At 33.8% G+C, this 15,635-nt stretch overlaps 4 protein-coding genes and 1 long non-coding RNA gene across 6 annotated transcripts; 4 read left to right on the top strand and 1 right to left on the bottom strand.

The window, feature by feature from the left end:
• The first annotated feature begins 971 nt into the window (after window positions 1–971).
• On the top strand, window positions 972–3,906 carry LOC114396169 (S-adenosylmethionine decarboxylase proenzyme-like). 2 transcript variants are annotated; one of them, XM_028358070.1, is made up of 4 exons: window positions 972–1,089; window positions 1,176–1,225; window positions 2,133–2,281; window positions 2,392–3,906. In XM_028358070.1, exon 4 carries the CDS (start codon window positions 2,561–2,563, stop codon window positions 3,638–3,640), a length of 1,080 nt encoding a protein of 359 aa, XP_028213871.1. In that variant the 5' UTR covers window positions 972–1,089; window positions 1,176–1,225; window positions 2,133–2,281; window positions 2,392–2,560; the 3' UTR covers window positions 3,641–3,906. The 2 variants fall into 2 exon arrangements, with proteins under 2 accessions (XP_028213871.1, XP_028213870.1); XM_028358069.1 differs by having other exon boundaries at window positions 2,129–2,281.
• Window positions 3,907–4,995: 1,089 nt separating this feature from the next.
• On the top strand, window positions 4,996–6,003 carry LOC114394482 (late embryogenesis abundant protein 2-like). The gene is made up of 3 exons (XM_028356066.1): window positions 4,996–5,241; window positions 5,433–5,501; window positions 5,664–6,003. The coding sequence occupies exons 1-3, from the start codon at window positions 5,188–5,190 to the stop codon at window positions 5,730–5,732; spliced, it is 192 nt and encodes a 63-aa protein (XP_028211867.1). The 5' UTR covers window positions 4,996–5,187; the 3' UTR covers window positions 5,733–6,003.
• Window positions 6,004–8,634: 2,631 nt separating this feature from the next.
• Window positions 8,635–9,402, top strand: LOC114394483. Its single transcript, XR_003662778.1, has 3 exons — window positions 8,635–8,786; window positions 8,869–8,937; window positions 9,117–9,402. It is a non-coding gene; the product is annotated as an uncharacterized LOC114394483 (long non-coding RNA).
• Window positions 9,403–10,668: 1,266 nt separating this feature from the next.
• Window positions 10,669–12,350, bottom strand: LOC114395140 (short-chain dehydrogenase reductase ATA1-like). The gene is made up of 3 exons (XM_028356848.1): window positions 12,292–12,350; window positions 12,043–12,161; window positions 10,669–11,480 (listed from the first exon to the last, which is right to left on the bottom strand). The coding sequence occupies exons 1-3, from the start codon at window positions 12,348–12,350 to the stop codon at window positions 10,792–10,794; spliced, it is 867 nt and encodes a 288-aa protein (XP_028212649.1). The 3' UTR covers window positions 10,669–10,791.
• Window positions 12,351–13,284: 934 nt separating this feature from the next.
• Window positions 13,285–15,635, top strand: LOC114396676 (pentatricopeptide repeat-containing protein At3g02490, mitochondrial-like). Its single transcript, XM_028358771.1, has one exon. It carries the CDS (start codon window positions 13,388–13,390, stop codon window positions 15,275–15,277), a length of 1,890 nt encoding a protein of 629 aa, XP_028214572.1. The 5' UTR covers window positions 13,285–13,387; the 3' UTR covers window positions 15,278–15,635.

Genomic DNA, 15,635 nt, shown 5'->3' with positions numbered 1-15,635 from the left:
GATGATAGACAAAACTTTTTCTACAAATTTTTAACGCAAAATATTCTTATGACTTGAAATTAGGACTATTGATTAAGATGTGGAGTATTCGTATTCGTATATCAATTGATTTGCATAAATAGCTGATGATTTATTATTTATTTAAAGACAAAATAATTTGCTAAAATTTTAAAAAAATTCAGCCCTAGTGGACTATGGGGACTATAATGCATGAGATGTGAACAGGAGAATGGATCCAATCCAAGTAGAACTGAAAAAGACGATTCCTTGTGTTGTGATGCAAACAATTCAGAACAAAGAATAAAAAAAAGATCAAATTCAAAACGAAGGGAACCAAAACAAATTCACTTTCATTATTTCGAATATCGTTCCCAAAAACGCACACGTACCCCCGCCACACCTCTTTCCAAATCGCATCTTACCTCTTCTTTTCTTTTTTCTATTTAATTATTACTTTCTTACGTATTCTTTTTTATGAGTAGAGACATTATTGTCAATGTTTATTATTGCTCTCCTTTATTTCATTTTGACAAAAAACAGAGAGAATATTTTTTTTATTGATATTGAATATATCTCTAGGAAGAAATAAACTTATATTTATTATTATCTTAATTAAATATATCAATAAATTAATGATTGGAGTGATACTTGATGATCTCCTCAAATAAGATAATAAAAAGAATCATAGTATCAATTTATTAAATTTGAAAATTTAAAATCAAATACTACGTTCTTATCCATCTTTAAACGAGGTTTATCATTTCTTATAGATATAGACATTTATTGTTTCATGCTATTGTTGCTTTCCTCTTTTTTCTCGATTTCCAATTAAAAAAATGTAATCCATTCTATTAATTTACTTGTTTGGCACGAAAGACGAGAGAATCCTTGCCAAATTTATAGGAGGAGGAGAAAACTACGAGGGCGTTATCGTAATTACAAAGTTTACCTAGGCGCCTATATAATCGTCGCCCTCTCCTCCCCGTAACAACCCAACGAATTTGCAAATCTCAAACGAAGCCCTTTTCTCTCTCTCTTCAATTTCACCCTTTTAGCATTTGTACATTCCTTTCCCTTCCTTGAATCGTTGTAAGTGCATTGCGATTTTGCCCTTTTCTTTATTTCAATTTTTGGCTCTGTTTATGTTATTCATTTGGGTTAATTTCGATTCGAAGCTTAATTGCGAGAGGGGATATCGGAGAAGTTGATTGGCCTCCCATTAATTGTAAGTACCAGTTTTTTTTTTTTTAAAGATTCTTGTTTATGTTTTGGAGGAATACATATGAATATGATTCGATTTTTAAATGAACTAATGAATTGAAAGAGAGAGAGAATTCAGATTTCTTTTCTGGGCCTTTGTTGCATTATTTCCAAGCTTTTCCTGGTTTGAAATGGTTCTGCTATTGTTCGTCAATTTTCTTAGGGTTTATGAACAATTTCGGGTTATGATTTTTAATATTGATCATGAAATTTGATTTGTTTTCACTCCAATTTTATAACCGTTTCTGAATGCTCAATGTTTCTGGAATTTGTTTTTGAAAAAAAAAATGATTCAGTATGTTTTTGGCATCTCAAAATATCTCAAGAAACGGTTTTAGTCTTATAAAATTGATGTGGTTTTAGTTCTCATCACATACTAAAAGACTCATGTTTGATGTTTCAGTTAAAATATTGAGATGAAATTCCTATTATTTTTTTTTATAGGATTTAAAACCCAATTGAGATATTTTGAGGGATAAAAATTTATTTTATCCTTGAAAAGATGATGCTTCTGTCTGCAGGGTACATTTTTTACTTTTTAGTACTGTTGATTTACATTACATACTCAATGTAGGCATGCCAACATACTTCATTTTTCCCTATTGATCGCATTTTTTTTTGTGATCCTTATTGATCGCATTTGTATCAACTGATTATGGAATTGGTATGATAATTTGACAATAGTGATATATTTATTTGTTCAAGATGTTGAGAGGTTACACTACATGGTGATTTTTTTCAGAATTGCATTTTGCCTTAATAATTTTTTATGTTTTTGTTCCTCTGACACTATAAGAACCAATAATTCATGTTTGTATTGTGATTATTAGCCTATTCTGTCATTGATTTTGCTTTGTTCTTTTGTCAGGCAGGTCTGAATGATCTGATGGAGTCTAAAGTTGGGAAGAAGAAGTCGTCTAGTAGTAAGTCCCTTTTGTACGAAGCTCCTCTCGATTACACCATTGAAGACGTTCGACCACACGGTGGAATTAAGAAGTTCAGATCTGCTGCTTACTCCAACGTAAGTTTCTGTTTCATTTCTTTGTGATGATTAAATGGAGACATTTTGTATCCAACGTTGTTGTTGTTTAACACTGAATTTTTTAACACTGAATTTTTTTCCTGGTGCAGTGCATCCGCAAGCCATCCTGAGATTCCCTAGGTTGTGTGACGACATAGCCCCCGTAGTCTTGCATCTGCTATATTATTCTAGTCTCTTCTTTTCCCTTTTCTTGTTCTCTTCCTTGCCCTTTTGTTCTCTCTACCTATACAGCAAGACTTTGTTTCTTTTTGAGTCAAGATGGCTGGCTCAGCTATTGGTTTCGAAGGCTACGAAAAAAGACTTGAGATATCATTTTTTGAAAATGGTGTGTTTGCTGACCCCGGAGGATTAGGCCTCCGAGCATTGTCCAAAGACCAATTGGACGAGATTCTTAAACCAGCAGAGTGCACTATTGTTGCATCACTTTCAAATGATTATGTTGACTCTTATGTTCTGTCAGAGTCAAGCCTGTTCGTCTATCCTTATAAAATTATCATCAAAACTTGTGGGACTACCAAATTGCTTCTGTCCATCCCTGTCATTCTCAAGTTGGCTGATGCTCTTGACATAGCTGTGAAATCTGTGAGGTACACTCGTGGAAGCTTCATTTTCCCTGGGGCACAGTCTTTTCCTCACCGCAGTTTTTCCGAGGAGGTTTCTGTTCTTGACAGCTATTTCAGCAACCTTGGTTCTGGTAGCAAAGCATATGTTATGGGTGACCCTTCAAAGTCACAGATTTGGCACATCTACTCTGCAAGTGCACAGACCAAAGGATCATCTGAAGCTGTCTATGGCCTAGAGATGTGCATGACCGGTTTAGACAAGGAAAGTGCTTCTGTTTTTTTCAAGGAGAATACATCTTCAGCAGCTTCAATGACCGAAAATTCTGGAATTAGGAAGATCCTTCCACAGTCTGATATATCTGATTTTGAATTTGACCCTTGCGGATATTCAATGAATGGAATAGAAGGGAGTGCTATATCCACCATCCATGTCACTCCTGAAGATGGTTTCAGTTACGCAAGTTTTGAAGCTGTTGGTTATGATTTTAATGACATGGCTCTAGGTGAACTTGTGGAAAGGGTTTTAGCTTGCTTTTGTCCAGCAGAGTTTTCTGTTGCTTTGCACATTGACATGCATGGTGAGAAACTTAATAAATTTCCCTTGGACATCAAAGGATACTACTGTGGTGAGAGGAGCACTGAAGAGCTTGGAGTAGGTGGTGCAGTTGTGTACCAAACATTTGTTCAAGGCTGCGATGGTAGTGCATCTCCTAGGTCTATTCTGAAATGCTGCTGGAGTGAGGACGAGAACGAAGATGAAGTGAGGGAGATATAAGTACTTCTGGTTTTTATGTTCTGTTGTTATTTATCTTTACTGTCGAGTGTGTTATTACCTAAATAAATAAATATGGGGGTTATGATGTGAGTGAAGCAATGAACTTGTTGTGTAGCTTCACTTCACTTGTGTGATTATGCAGATGTTATTTCGTTTCTACTGCCAACTCATATGGGAAACTCTTATATGAGGCTGTTGCACTTGTATTTTTATATAAATAAATATGAATATAATTATATTATAATGTAAAAGTTATTAGTGACAAATGCTGGCGGTGATATTTCTAAAGCCAATGGCGCCTGCTGTTTTTAGGATTTTATTTGTTTGTTTTTAAACAATAATTGTGCTTGGACATGGGTTCCTAATTCATGTCTTCTGCTCTTTTCGTGTCAAATGCCAAAAAAGGAAACACACACACACAAACACAAGTGAGACGTGGATGGATTTTTTAAATATTAATATAGGGGATGAATAGAAATAAAAAGTGATTTTGAAACCCATCCAATCATTGACTTATTTTACACTTTTTTATAGCTCTTTTAATATTTTATTTATTTCTCAAGATGTGATGAATGGATTAGGAATATAGCAAATAACTTATTCTATAGCACTGGATTGAATTGCCTAACATTTAGTTATAGTATGCAGGGATAAATTTAAATTTATATTAAATCAATAAAATATTATACGTAAGAACACCATGAAAAATGGATGTGTAAACATTAGTTAATATATTAAGAAAACATATAGTTTTATTTAAATAATTTTTTATAAACTTTTTGTTCAACAAAATCATTTTATATATTACATTGTTTTCGTTGTTTAATTCTTAACTGATCCTGTGATTTGCAAGAATTCAAACACTAATCTAGTTTAATATCCAAGGAATGAAATTTACAACTTCCTTTTTACATTAATGAAATCTCACATTAATTAAAAACAATACCAACATAGATTATAGGAGCGAAAAACAATTCTCACTTTGTAAGTGTTGGTTTATAAGGTTGAATTAGGATTAAATTCAATCCCTAACTCATTCATCCATGGCCACAACCACAAAACATAACTCATGAAAATAAAATTATTACATATTGTCAAACTGTTGACTGTACTTTACCAACCACAAGTAAGGCACATAAGTGGGATTAATACACGGTTTTGATAAATTAAAGAATAAGGAAAATAAATTGTGGTTAGCATCATTCTTGAAATTCGTATAAATAATTTTTTTTGACTGGGTTTGTTCTTACACTTAGACCTTCAGATATAAAAAGACATGAGCTACACTCTGCTGGTCAACAAGTGCTGGGTCTTATTCCTCTACTCCCCTTTGTTGGTATGACGTGTGTCCTATAATAATGGAAATTAAGGAGCTACATTGAAATTTTCAATCATAATTTACAGCCAAGAATTAAGGAAAACACGTGTTGGGCAATGCAAGGGTTTGAGAAGCTAAATAAATCTAAACAGATTTTGGAAAGTAATCTGCATCTCAAACATAATTGACATCATTAGTTCAATTCAGTTACACTTCAGAAAAGTAAGATATGGATTCTCAGAAGGCAAGCTACAACGCTGGAGTGACCAAGGGCCAAACTCAGGTTTCCTTTCTCTTATTTTGCCTCTTTTTGTCTCTTAAGTGTGATCAATCTTGATTTGACAATCTTTTTTAACTTTTGGTCTTTAACCAAATCAAATGATACTGTGTGATTCGTGTACCTCATCTAATGAGACAAGATTTTGTATTACTTGTTGATATTGTTGTAGTGCTTACAATTGTAGATGCTTACAGGAAAAGGCCAGCAACATGATGGACAAAGCTTCTAATACTGCTCAGTCAGCAAAAGACTCCATGCAAGAGGTTCTATAAATTTTATTTGTGTGAACATGTATCCTTTTTGAAACATTATTAGATTGTTATTAAGAGTGTACTAATGCTAGCATCTTTGTGAACATCATTTATATTTGAGTTTTGTGCATAAAATGGACCAAAAAACTAAGATGTTTATTTTATTTTGTGTAGACTGGTCAACAGTTGAAGGCCAAGGCACAAGGAGCTGCTGATGGTGTGAAGGATGCAGTGAACAAGTGAAGAAGAGTGGATCATTTTATTGGATTTGTTTTCCCTTGACATTGCTACATGCCTGGTTGATTCAATTGTAGATTTTTATATATATATGCTCAAGTTAATCTCGGGCATTTTCATAAGTTGATTTCATTTTATAGCAAATGTAATCATTAAGTCACCCATAAGTCTAGTGAAATTAAATTCATTTGTGGGTATCTAGTTTCAAATTCCAATTTATCGATATCCCTGAGAACGTTAACTTCAAATTACACAAATGATCATATGAATTCAATAGTCTCCGCTGATGCAAAAATTGACCTGAAAGAAATATATGGACTGGATGATTTTGACCTAAAAGTAACACTATCAACTCCCTCATTCTTTAATGAAATCAACACAGCTGTACAAATCACTTCATTTGGGTCTAATGAATTGGAAAAATAAGTTGTTCAAATGCAGAATATGTATAAAATATGCATAGAGGTATATATTCTGAGTTCACACGATGGTGGCTGCAAGGAGTGCCAATGCAAGCAGAGTTGGAAGACACTAAACTAAGCACATTTTATTTGAAATTAAGTAAAGTGACGTCTCAATTTTGGATTGTCTGCTAGTTGTGCATAATGGCACTTCACACAATTGTTGAATTGATATTGGTGTTAAGGAGATAAAAAAGTTCTAGTGACATGTTATTTGGTTTGCAACAATTTGGCCTTTTTAGAGGTACAAGCATGAATTGAAGTTCAACCGTGGCTGTGGTTTTATAACAAGGCAAAATGACTTTTTTTTACAGCTATATGCTAACTGGGTTAATAATCTTCTAGCATCCTTATAGTTATAGTTTAACTTATGAAAAAATATCATTTCATTTTTTCTTCTTCTTATAAATGCTTACGGAGAATCTTTTGCAAACATGGTCATCATGAGTTATCTTTGTTGGATCTTTGCGTTATGGTCTAAATCTGATGGTGGTTGCATTTCTTTGAGTACCTTTTGTACTAAAATTTTATTCATGAATTTGTTTGGTTTACAATACTACAATTTTATTAATGAATTTTATTGGGGTTTATAAAAAAAGTGAATATTTTTTCTTTAATGAGTTGTTTATGAAGGTTATGGAGTGAGTATTGAATTACTTATAAGTCACAATCTTTAAATTATTATTTTTAGCTGACTGAAGGGCCTATAGGCCAAGCAACAGACACAAACTAACGATAAAAGATAGCGGCTGAATTCTCAAGTTTGATTCGAATGATAAAAACTACATAAATAAAGATGATCTATATATAAATATAAGTGCTTTATATTATTCTTTTTGACTTTATTTATCCTTAATAACCAGTAAATTTTCTCATGAAAGATTCACTCTGCTTTTATAAGCAGAGGCGTACCTATCTTCTAAACTTTTTCTAATTCAGCTGCAGAACTGAACTTGTTATCTTACTAACAAGTAACACTCTGCAACCTTACTAACAAATATAAATAGTGATCTCAATTCTCAACATATGACACAAACAAAAATAGCCAAGTAGGAAAGTAAGACGAACAAATGATATCATAAAGCCAAAATATCACAATTGTTCAGAGGCTCGGCCCCTATATCGAATTCATGATGTACATAGAACAAATGTCATAATTTAGATCATACAAACAGACCCTTACAAGTTTTTTTAGTTAAAGAAAAAATAGTAAGAAGTCTGACATAAGAAAGGAAAAATATAAGTCTAAGCATTGTCCATTATAATAATTTTTTGTTAAAGAAATAAGAAAATAAACTAGAAAACAGAACAAAAGATTGGAGAGCCTCACGTATGACAATTTTTTTTATCAACTTACTTCACACTTATTTTATGTTCAAACAGTTCAGATCATGTATAACCAACAAATTTTAACACACATAATTATATTAATTAATAAATTTTAAATCTAAATACTTTTATGAAATATGATTAAGTGCAAATAATTTTATTTGTTCAATTGCTAAATTTACTTTTTCTGTAAAATAATGTATAATGTTATTTAAAATAGAATACTATTTATTATTAGATTAAATGTTTATAAATGGCTAAATAATATATATATATATATATATATATATATATATATATATATATATATATATCAGAATATTATCACGTGATTTAAAACTTGAATTACTAAAATATACCTTTTAAAAAATGTTATACATTGTGTAATTTCATATAATTTATACTTAATGTTAATTAATCAATCCCATTTCATTAATAAAAAATAAACTACATATATGACTTTTTTTTAAGAAAAAAAGGGGAGACATCCTAAATTAAACTATATCTACGAATTTTTAAGGAAAAAAAACGGAGAGACATCGTTATGCTTGCCTTTGAATCCATCCCAAAGTTGTTCTCCTATTGTAGAATATATATAATATTAATTTTATTTAAAGTCCATGCACATTATCTGAATAATTTTTGTCTCTTTTTAACTCGAGTGAAATCATAGATCTTCTTCCTAATACAGGGGATTCATGGATTCCAAAAAGTCATGTAATATACCACGTGCCAACCCCGAGTGCTGAAAATTATTTAAATCATTTGAGTCAATATATATAGTGACTAGTGAATATAATTAAATTAAGTCTATACAAAAATTTCAATTCATCCATTATAATGTATATGTGTATTTGCTATTTCACAAGAAAGAAGAATTTGTCCATGCATGAAATCAGCAACCATCTTCCTAAAAAATAGTAATGACTAATGAGTTCTCCAAAGCTCTCCTGGTCAACCGGTTTGAAGCCTCTCCTGAAAACCAGCATAACCTAAGAACTCCTCAAAGTATAAGGAAAATGTTAGGATTAATTCCACGTGTCCCCTTAAACATGTGGTGGCCAAAAGTTCCAGCAACGAAATTCTCTACGAAACTTGCATATAAATAACAAGAGTGCAGGGAAATTAATCTTCATCTCAAACTATAACCATTCATTCTTGATCATCTTCAATACATTCAATTCATCACATTCAGTTCTTAACAGTTTCAGAAGATATGGATCCCCAGAAGATGAACTACCAGGCTGGTCAGGCTCAGGGCCAAGCTCAGGTTTTCTTACTCTTCACTCAAATTTAGTACTTCTTTTCGGGTGTTCCAAATTTTATATGCAATATATATATATGTATTACAGGAAAAGACTAACAACTTGATGGACATGGCTGGCAATGCTGCTCAGTCTGCTAAGGAAACCGCACAGCAGGTTCCAATTTTTAATTCATCGAATTGATTGCTTTGTTATTGTGTTAATCTGTGAAATAATGTGTGAATATAATTGCATGTTTAGTTATATATAGACCAGACTACTAGACTAGATCTAAATTTGATTTATTATACAGTCGATACATTTATATATATGTTTTTTTTTCTTGTTATATGTAGGCTGGTCAAACAGTGATGGCATCAGCACAAGGAGCAGCTGATGCTGTGAAGAATGCAACTGGCATGAACAAAAATTGAATGAAGAGGGATGGATCCTGATCATTCAGTTTCAATTAATTTTTGTTTTTCCTTATTTGTTTTGCAAATTTCTTGTTGTTGCCAGGGCATTGTGTAAGAACATGCTCTAATTTGGTTTTTGTTTTGAGTGGTGCTCCTTTTTAGGAGCACTCTATGCTGTAGCTCTCATTTCATTAATCAATGAAATTTATCTTAGAATAATTTAATACTCTCCAGATTTCAATCATGATTCATGAATAACTTTTTTAAAGTTAATTAAACTAAATCAAAGATGTGTTTAATTATTCCAATCCTTGATCATACAGTGAGAAAACTAATGGAATCACTTTGATCGTACTCGAAAAAACTAATATTAAAAGCCAAGGCCTCCTACAAAATCAATCACTATTTATCTCAGATTACTAAATTATGATGATCAACAGGTTCTCTTAAATCCTCTTCTTATGTCAATATATATATTTTGGACCATTGTAGCCAAAGTAAATCAGATTGCAATGATTGATTGAAAACAAAGCTCATACTTATTTGAGTTTGCTTTTCCTTCTTTCTCATCAATAGCATTTCTATGAGTCCACAGGGACCACACGACCGCACACCAGATGGCATTCAGCTTAGGGATAAAGCTGTTGTACCTTAGAAAACATTCTTAACATTATAAATCAATCTAATTGTATAAGCACAGTGCTAAATGCTAATTTGTTTAAGGGCCGAGAGGGAGATGACCGGGGATAATTGTAAAAATGTGAATATATATTTTATCATGAAAATGGCTATCTAATTATTTCATCAATGTGCAAGCAAGGCTTACATTTTTATGTGGTAAATTTCGTATTTGAGTAATGGGATGGTTATGGTTGTAGGAAAAGTTCCATGTTCAAACATTTTTATGTTCACTCTAAGCTTGAAGGATGAGCTTAGCAAAAATTCATCACGAATAAAGGAGAAGCACAAGTTAAATCCGCATGTGGCCAGTTGGTTGGGTAGGTTTTAGCATTTATTGTGGTTTAGGTGTGTTTTTGTGACTTAATTTGATGCATAGTGGAAACTCGATTAATCACCTCTGCCCTTTATGTATTGTGCGGGAGAGTCAAACAAATGCTGAAAATAAAAGGAATGAAACTTTTTATATTTTAAAGTGCACTTGCATATATAAAAAGTTTAATGGATGAAAAGTTTGCCATAAATAATATTTGAAGTCACAATTGAAAATTGGAGAACTAAAATGTACTAATTAAATGCAAGTTTGGTTTACCATTCAACTTGTCTTGTACGATGTTTTTGCTATGGCAACTGAACCCAAAAGGAGGGGAAGATGTTTTTGCTAACATCCTTTTCCTACCAATGTCTGTTTACAAGAGTTACACAAACATATCCTATGATGTTACCAAAAACACTACAAAAGAATTGATCAGAAATGTAAAGACATGCTAAGGCCCAAAGAAGAAACGATATATTATTCTCGAATGGAAATTAAAGAACTATAGTAGATAAAGTTAAGAGTATCAAGTGATAGAATATATGTAATTATTGTAAATCTTTTATATTCTATCATCAAGTTCTTGTGTTTCCTCTACAAACGATAGTTACATAATTCTCATCATTTTGGGTCTTGGTACATGTAACTCATTCTGCTATCAGCAGATGTGTGTCCCCCATCAATAAGAAGATTGTGTGCTGTAATGAAGCCAGACTCATCACTAGCCAAGAACAAAGCAGCATGTGCCACATCTTCAATGGTTGCACCTTTCCCCTTAAGCAAACTTGCCCTGCTCCCAATCATTTCCTTCACCCCTTGAGGGGTAATATCATCATGTCCAAATCTTCTACAAGCACTGAGAAGCATCTCAGAGGGGACTCCATGTGGGGAAATGCAGTTAACACGAATCAAATGCTCTCCCAACTCACAAGCAGCACTTCTCACCAACCCATCAATTGCTGCTTTTGTCATGGTATATCCATGCAAGGCCAATCCACCCATGATGGATGCAGCACTTGAAGTACATATGATGGATCCTCCTTTGTTGTTACCTTTGATCATTGCCCTTGCAGCATGCTTGATTCCATGTATTGTTCCATAAAGATTGATGGAGAACAAGTGCCTCACTCGGTCCATTTCAAGGGTTGTGATGCTTCTTCCCTCTGGGCCTCCAATTCCAGCATTGCTGAGCATGATGTCTAGATGGCCCTTCCATGATAGTGCAAGGTTTATGGCTGATTCAACATCATCTTCCTTCGACACATCACAGTGTATGTAGTGGCCGCCAATGGACTTGGCCACGGTGGTGCCTAGTGTTGGAATATAAAATAAAAAATGAAGAAAAATAAATACGAAGAAGATGCAGAGTTTTGAATTAGATAACAAAATAATAGTAGCAAAATAAATTTAATTGACAAGAATAATGCATTATAACATACACTAAGCACAAGAAAAAAAAATTAGGGAAAGAAAGATATAGCCTGGGTTGAAGCGCGTAAACGTTATCCTTAGAGAGAAAACGTCTCACGGGTAAAAAAATTACCAATGCTCTTACTCTCAAGAAATAAATTATTTTATAAGAGAAGAAAGAAAATTTTGGGAGGAAAAGATGAGACTGTAGTTCTGGTATTCTCTCTCTGGAGAGGAAGAAAAATATATATAAGCATTTATGCAACAACAGAATAATATGACTGTTGAAAAATATGATCGTTAGATAACAACTTAGAGGTATCAAAACAACCTTAACAAATTATTTACTCATTAAAACAAAATCAGAAAATCTAAAATAAATATTTTATTTTATAAAATAGAATTAATATAATTAATATATATTTATAAATTTTAAATTAAAACACAAATATTTATCAACACCTAGTTCATCAAGCACATCAGCAATGACCACATGTGCTCCATTTTCAGCAAACAGTTTAGCTGCAGCTGCACCAATTCCTCTTGCACCACCAGTTATAACTGCCACCTTATCAGCTAGCCTTAACAAGAAAATATTAGAAAGATGATTCAATTACACAACAAATGTTATTATTCAGTTGAAATTTCTTTTGCATATCATATGATTATATATTGATTTGCAGGAAAATGAATGATATAGATAGTACTAACCTTTTTGTTGATGATTTTTGAGTTTCTATATTCTGATCAGTCACATGTTGTGGCTCCATTTTATGGTATTCTTTTTATGCATCATTGTATTAAGCAATTATATATTGATCAATTTGAGTGCTGCATAGAAAAGCCTCATTCCTTTGTGTAAACATGCTTAAGGTGCCTTGTAACTACTACTCAACTCCTTTTTGTTTGTTTATATTTTATTCTATTCATCCCATGTTCTTGGTTTATGTAATTTCATCCAAATCTCATGACAAAAACTTCTGAAACTAAATATAATAACATCAAACGAAGGAAAAACAATATAGTGCAATTTATTTTAACCTTCAAAAACGGCAATTGCTCCATTTATTTCATGGAAAATAATTAAAATAAAGCAAAGGAGAAAACATTCTCTTTCCTTTTATTAAAATATTTATTTATAAGCACAATTTTTTTTCAAACATCAAACAATTTAATCCCAAAATTTATCTTGAATTTTTTTATGAATAAATTAATATCTTAAAATGCAAAAAACTCGTCTTATTTCCAAAGTATCATCAACGGTGATAATATATTTCCAAGAACTATAAAGGTTAATCATAAGTCGGTTCATGGGAAAGACTCATAAAATTGGTATTTCTAATATTTAGAGAATAGGATAATTTTTTTATTTAAAATTTAGGTGTTATATATATCATATGATCATATATTTATTGTTATGTGTGATAAAATTATTAAGTTTTATAACATTTAGTTTTTCTGAGGAATAAGCTTTACAATAATTATTTTAAGAGTTATATAGAGATTTTTACGCTCCTTCTCAACAAAAATAAACGTATTAATATTTGCAAAAATAAATTAAAAAACATATTCTCCTTTTAATTTTATTTTACCTTAAAAGGCTGAAGCCCAATGGCATGGACAACAGACCATACTGTTTCTCCCAAATTAGTAAGCCCAAATCAAAACCCAAAACTACAATAAGAAAAAAAAAACCTTCATCTCCCTAAAACCCTAGTTACTGTTTCTATACCTTTCTTTCTCACACTCAAAATCTCGATTCATTTCGTGTCAAATCCCAATCCCTCGATTCGTTCGTGTTGCAGCAATGAGGCATCAATGGCGTCTTCTCCACCACCTTCTTCGCTCTCGCCCCCGCATTACCTATCACTCTCAGGTACTTCCCTATTCCTCTTCCATCCCTCGTCGTTTCGCCGCCAATTCCACGTTCCCGTTAAACCCTAGTTTCCGTCGTTTTTCCTCCGAACCCGTTCTCGCACAAGCCGACACTGACCACCTCCTCGTTGCCGACATTTTCTCCAAGCCTGTGGATTCCGAGGACTTCAAAACCCTCCTCGGGTCGAATCGCGTCTCCATTACCCACGACGCGGTCCTCGCGGTTCTGGGGAAGTTCGATTCCAACGTCGACGCGGCGCGGAGGTTCTTCCAATGGGTTTCGGAGAACCACCCCGAGAGGTTGAGCTCCAAGTGCTACAACTCGATGCTGTGCGTTTTGGGGACCAATGGTTTCGTTGACGAGTTTTGGGACTTGGTTAATGTGATGAAGAAAAAAGGGTATGGAGTTTCCAAGGGTGTGAAGGAGAGAGTGTTGGAGTCTTTTGAAAAAGGTGGAATGGATGGTGATGTGGCGAAGTTGAAGGGTTTGTTTGATAACTCCAAAGAGAAGAATATTGCTATAGTGTGTAGGATTGTGAGGAACAATGTGTGGGGTGATGATGTTGAGAAGCAGATTGAGGACTTGAATGTTGGGTTCTCCAGCGAAGTCGTTAAGACAGTTTTGGAGAGTTTGGTTTTGGAACCTGTGAAGGCGTTGATATTTTTCCGGTGGTTGGAGGAGAGTGGGCTGTTTAAGCATGATGGGAGAACTTACAATGCGATGGCGAGGGTGTTGGGGAGGGAGGATTCGATTGATCGGTTTTGGAAGCTTGTTGGTGACATGAGGAGTGCCGGGTTTGAGATGGAAGCTGAGACGTTTGTTAAGGTATTAGGGCGGTTTTGTAAGAGGAGAATGGTGAAGGATGCTGTTGAGCTTTACGAGTTTGCTATGGCCGGTGCAAATAAGCCTACGGTACAGTGCTGTGTCTTTCTGTTGAGGAAGGTTGCTGCTGGGAAAGAGTTGGATACGGATTTGTTTTCAAGGGTTTTGAAGGTTTTTACTGGAAATGGGAATGTGTTGACTGATTCTGTGGCTAATGCTGTGCTGAAGTCTTTGACCAGTGTTGGTAGGACTGGGGAGTGGAACAAGGTTTTGAAAGAAATGGAAGATTGTGGGTTTGTTGCTGGTGGTAGTTTACAGAGTAAAATTGCCTATAGACTTGGTGCAGCGGGTAACAAGGAACAAGCTCATGAGTTCATGAATAGAATTGAGGTGTCTGGATCCAATCCATATCGCAAGACATGGGAATCTTTAATTCAGGGGTACTGTGTAGCTGGGAACCTTGATAAAGCTTTTGAATCTTTTAAAGAGATTGTTGAGAAAGAGGGGGTTGCTTCTGCAGGCTATTCTTTTAATGTGTTAATGAATTCATATTGCCAAATGAATAGGGCGGTAGATGCAAGCAAGATTCTTTGCCGACTGGTGAATGAGAAACAGTTAAAGCCCTGGCATTCTACTTACAAGCTACTGGTAACCAAGTTACTGGTTCAAGGAGGATTTACAGATGCATTGAATATTTTGGGATTAATGAGAACCCACGGATTTCCACCTTTTACTGATCCATTTATTGAACACTTGTCAAAGAGTGGAAGTGGCGATGATGCTGTACTGTTTCTCAAGGCAATGACATCAAAGAGGTTTCCATCTACATCCATGTTTCTCCGTATGTTTGAAGCCTTTTTCAAGCACAGAAGGCATGAAGAAGCACAAAATTTCCTCTCTAAATGTCCACGCTACATCCGCAATCATGCTGATGTCTTGAATCTCTTTTGTTCCTTGAACTCTAAAGAAGCTGCTTCTTCTAGTATGTTGGCTGCTTAAGCTTTCAGAATATGGCTCATGTTGTACTCTTCAGAAGTATCTGCAATTGCATTTGTTCAGAAATTTTGGTGAGTGCTTATTCTTTTTTCCTTCATCTAATTTATTGAAAAAAGAGAGTTGAATTTTGCTTTGAATAATGCCAAACAAACCAAAATTTTTGACATTCTATGATTTTTGACATATGTACCTCATAATTCTTCTCTACAGCATCATTATTGATTGATGGACACCAATCGAATGCTTTGGTTGGTTGTTTGAAATTAGTAGACTTTGTAGTTCGATGCATCCTGGTTTACACTGTCTTAATTAATATACATTGTAGATTAAAGTGATGCTATATTAGCAAACATTTTACACA

The sequence above is a fragment of the Glycine soja genome, chromosome 18 (genome assembly GCF_004193775.1).
Source record: "Glycine soja cultivar W05 chromosome 18, ASM419377v2, whole genome shotgun sequence".
In the NCBI taxonomy this organism is placed as follows: domain Eukaryota; kingdom Viridiplantae; phylum Streptophyta; class Magnoliopsida; order Fabales; family Fabaceae; genus Glycine; species Glycine soja.
The sequence above is the reverse complement of the archived record's forward strand: the minus strand, read 5'-3'. Positions and strand labels throughout refer to the sequence as shown.

Excerpts from the sequence above, each read along its gene's own strand:
- LOC114396169 (XM_028358070.1), top strand. The coding sequence starts at position 2,561 with ATGGCTGGCTCAGCTATTGGTTTCGAAGGCTACGAAAAAAGACTTGAG.
- LOC114394482 (XM_028356066.1), top strand. The coding sequence starts at position 5,188 with ATGGATTCTCAGAAGGCAAGCTACAACGCTGGAGTGACCAAGGGCCAA. Across the intron at positions 5,242-5,432 it reads TGACCAAGGGCCAAACTCAG|GAAAAGGCCAGCAACATGAT; the intron begins GTTTCCTTTCTC and ends AGATGCTTACAG. Across the intron at positions 5,502-5,663 it reads CAAAAGACTCCATGCAAGAG|ACTGGTCAACAGTTGAAGGC; the intron begins GTTCTATAAATT and ends TATTTTGTGTAG.
- LOC114395140 (XM_028356848.1), bottom strand. The coding sequence starts at position 12,350 with ATGGAGCCACAACATGTGACTGATCAGAATATAGAAACTCAAAAATCA. Across the intron at positions 12,162-12,291 it reads CAAAAATCATCAACAAAAAG|GCTAGCTGATAAGGTGGCAG; the intron begins GTTAGTACTATC and ends TTTCTTGTTAAG. Across the intron at positions 11,481-12,042 it reads TGATGTGCTTGATGAACTAG|GCACCACCGTGGCCAAGTCC; the intron begins GTGTTGATAAAT and ends TTCCAACACTAG.
- LOC114396676 (XM_028358771.1), top strand. The coding sequence starts at position 13,388 with ATGAGGCATCAATGGCGTCTTCTCCACCACCTTCTTCGCTCTCGCCCC.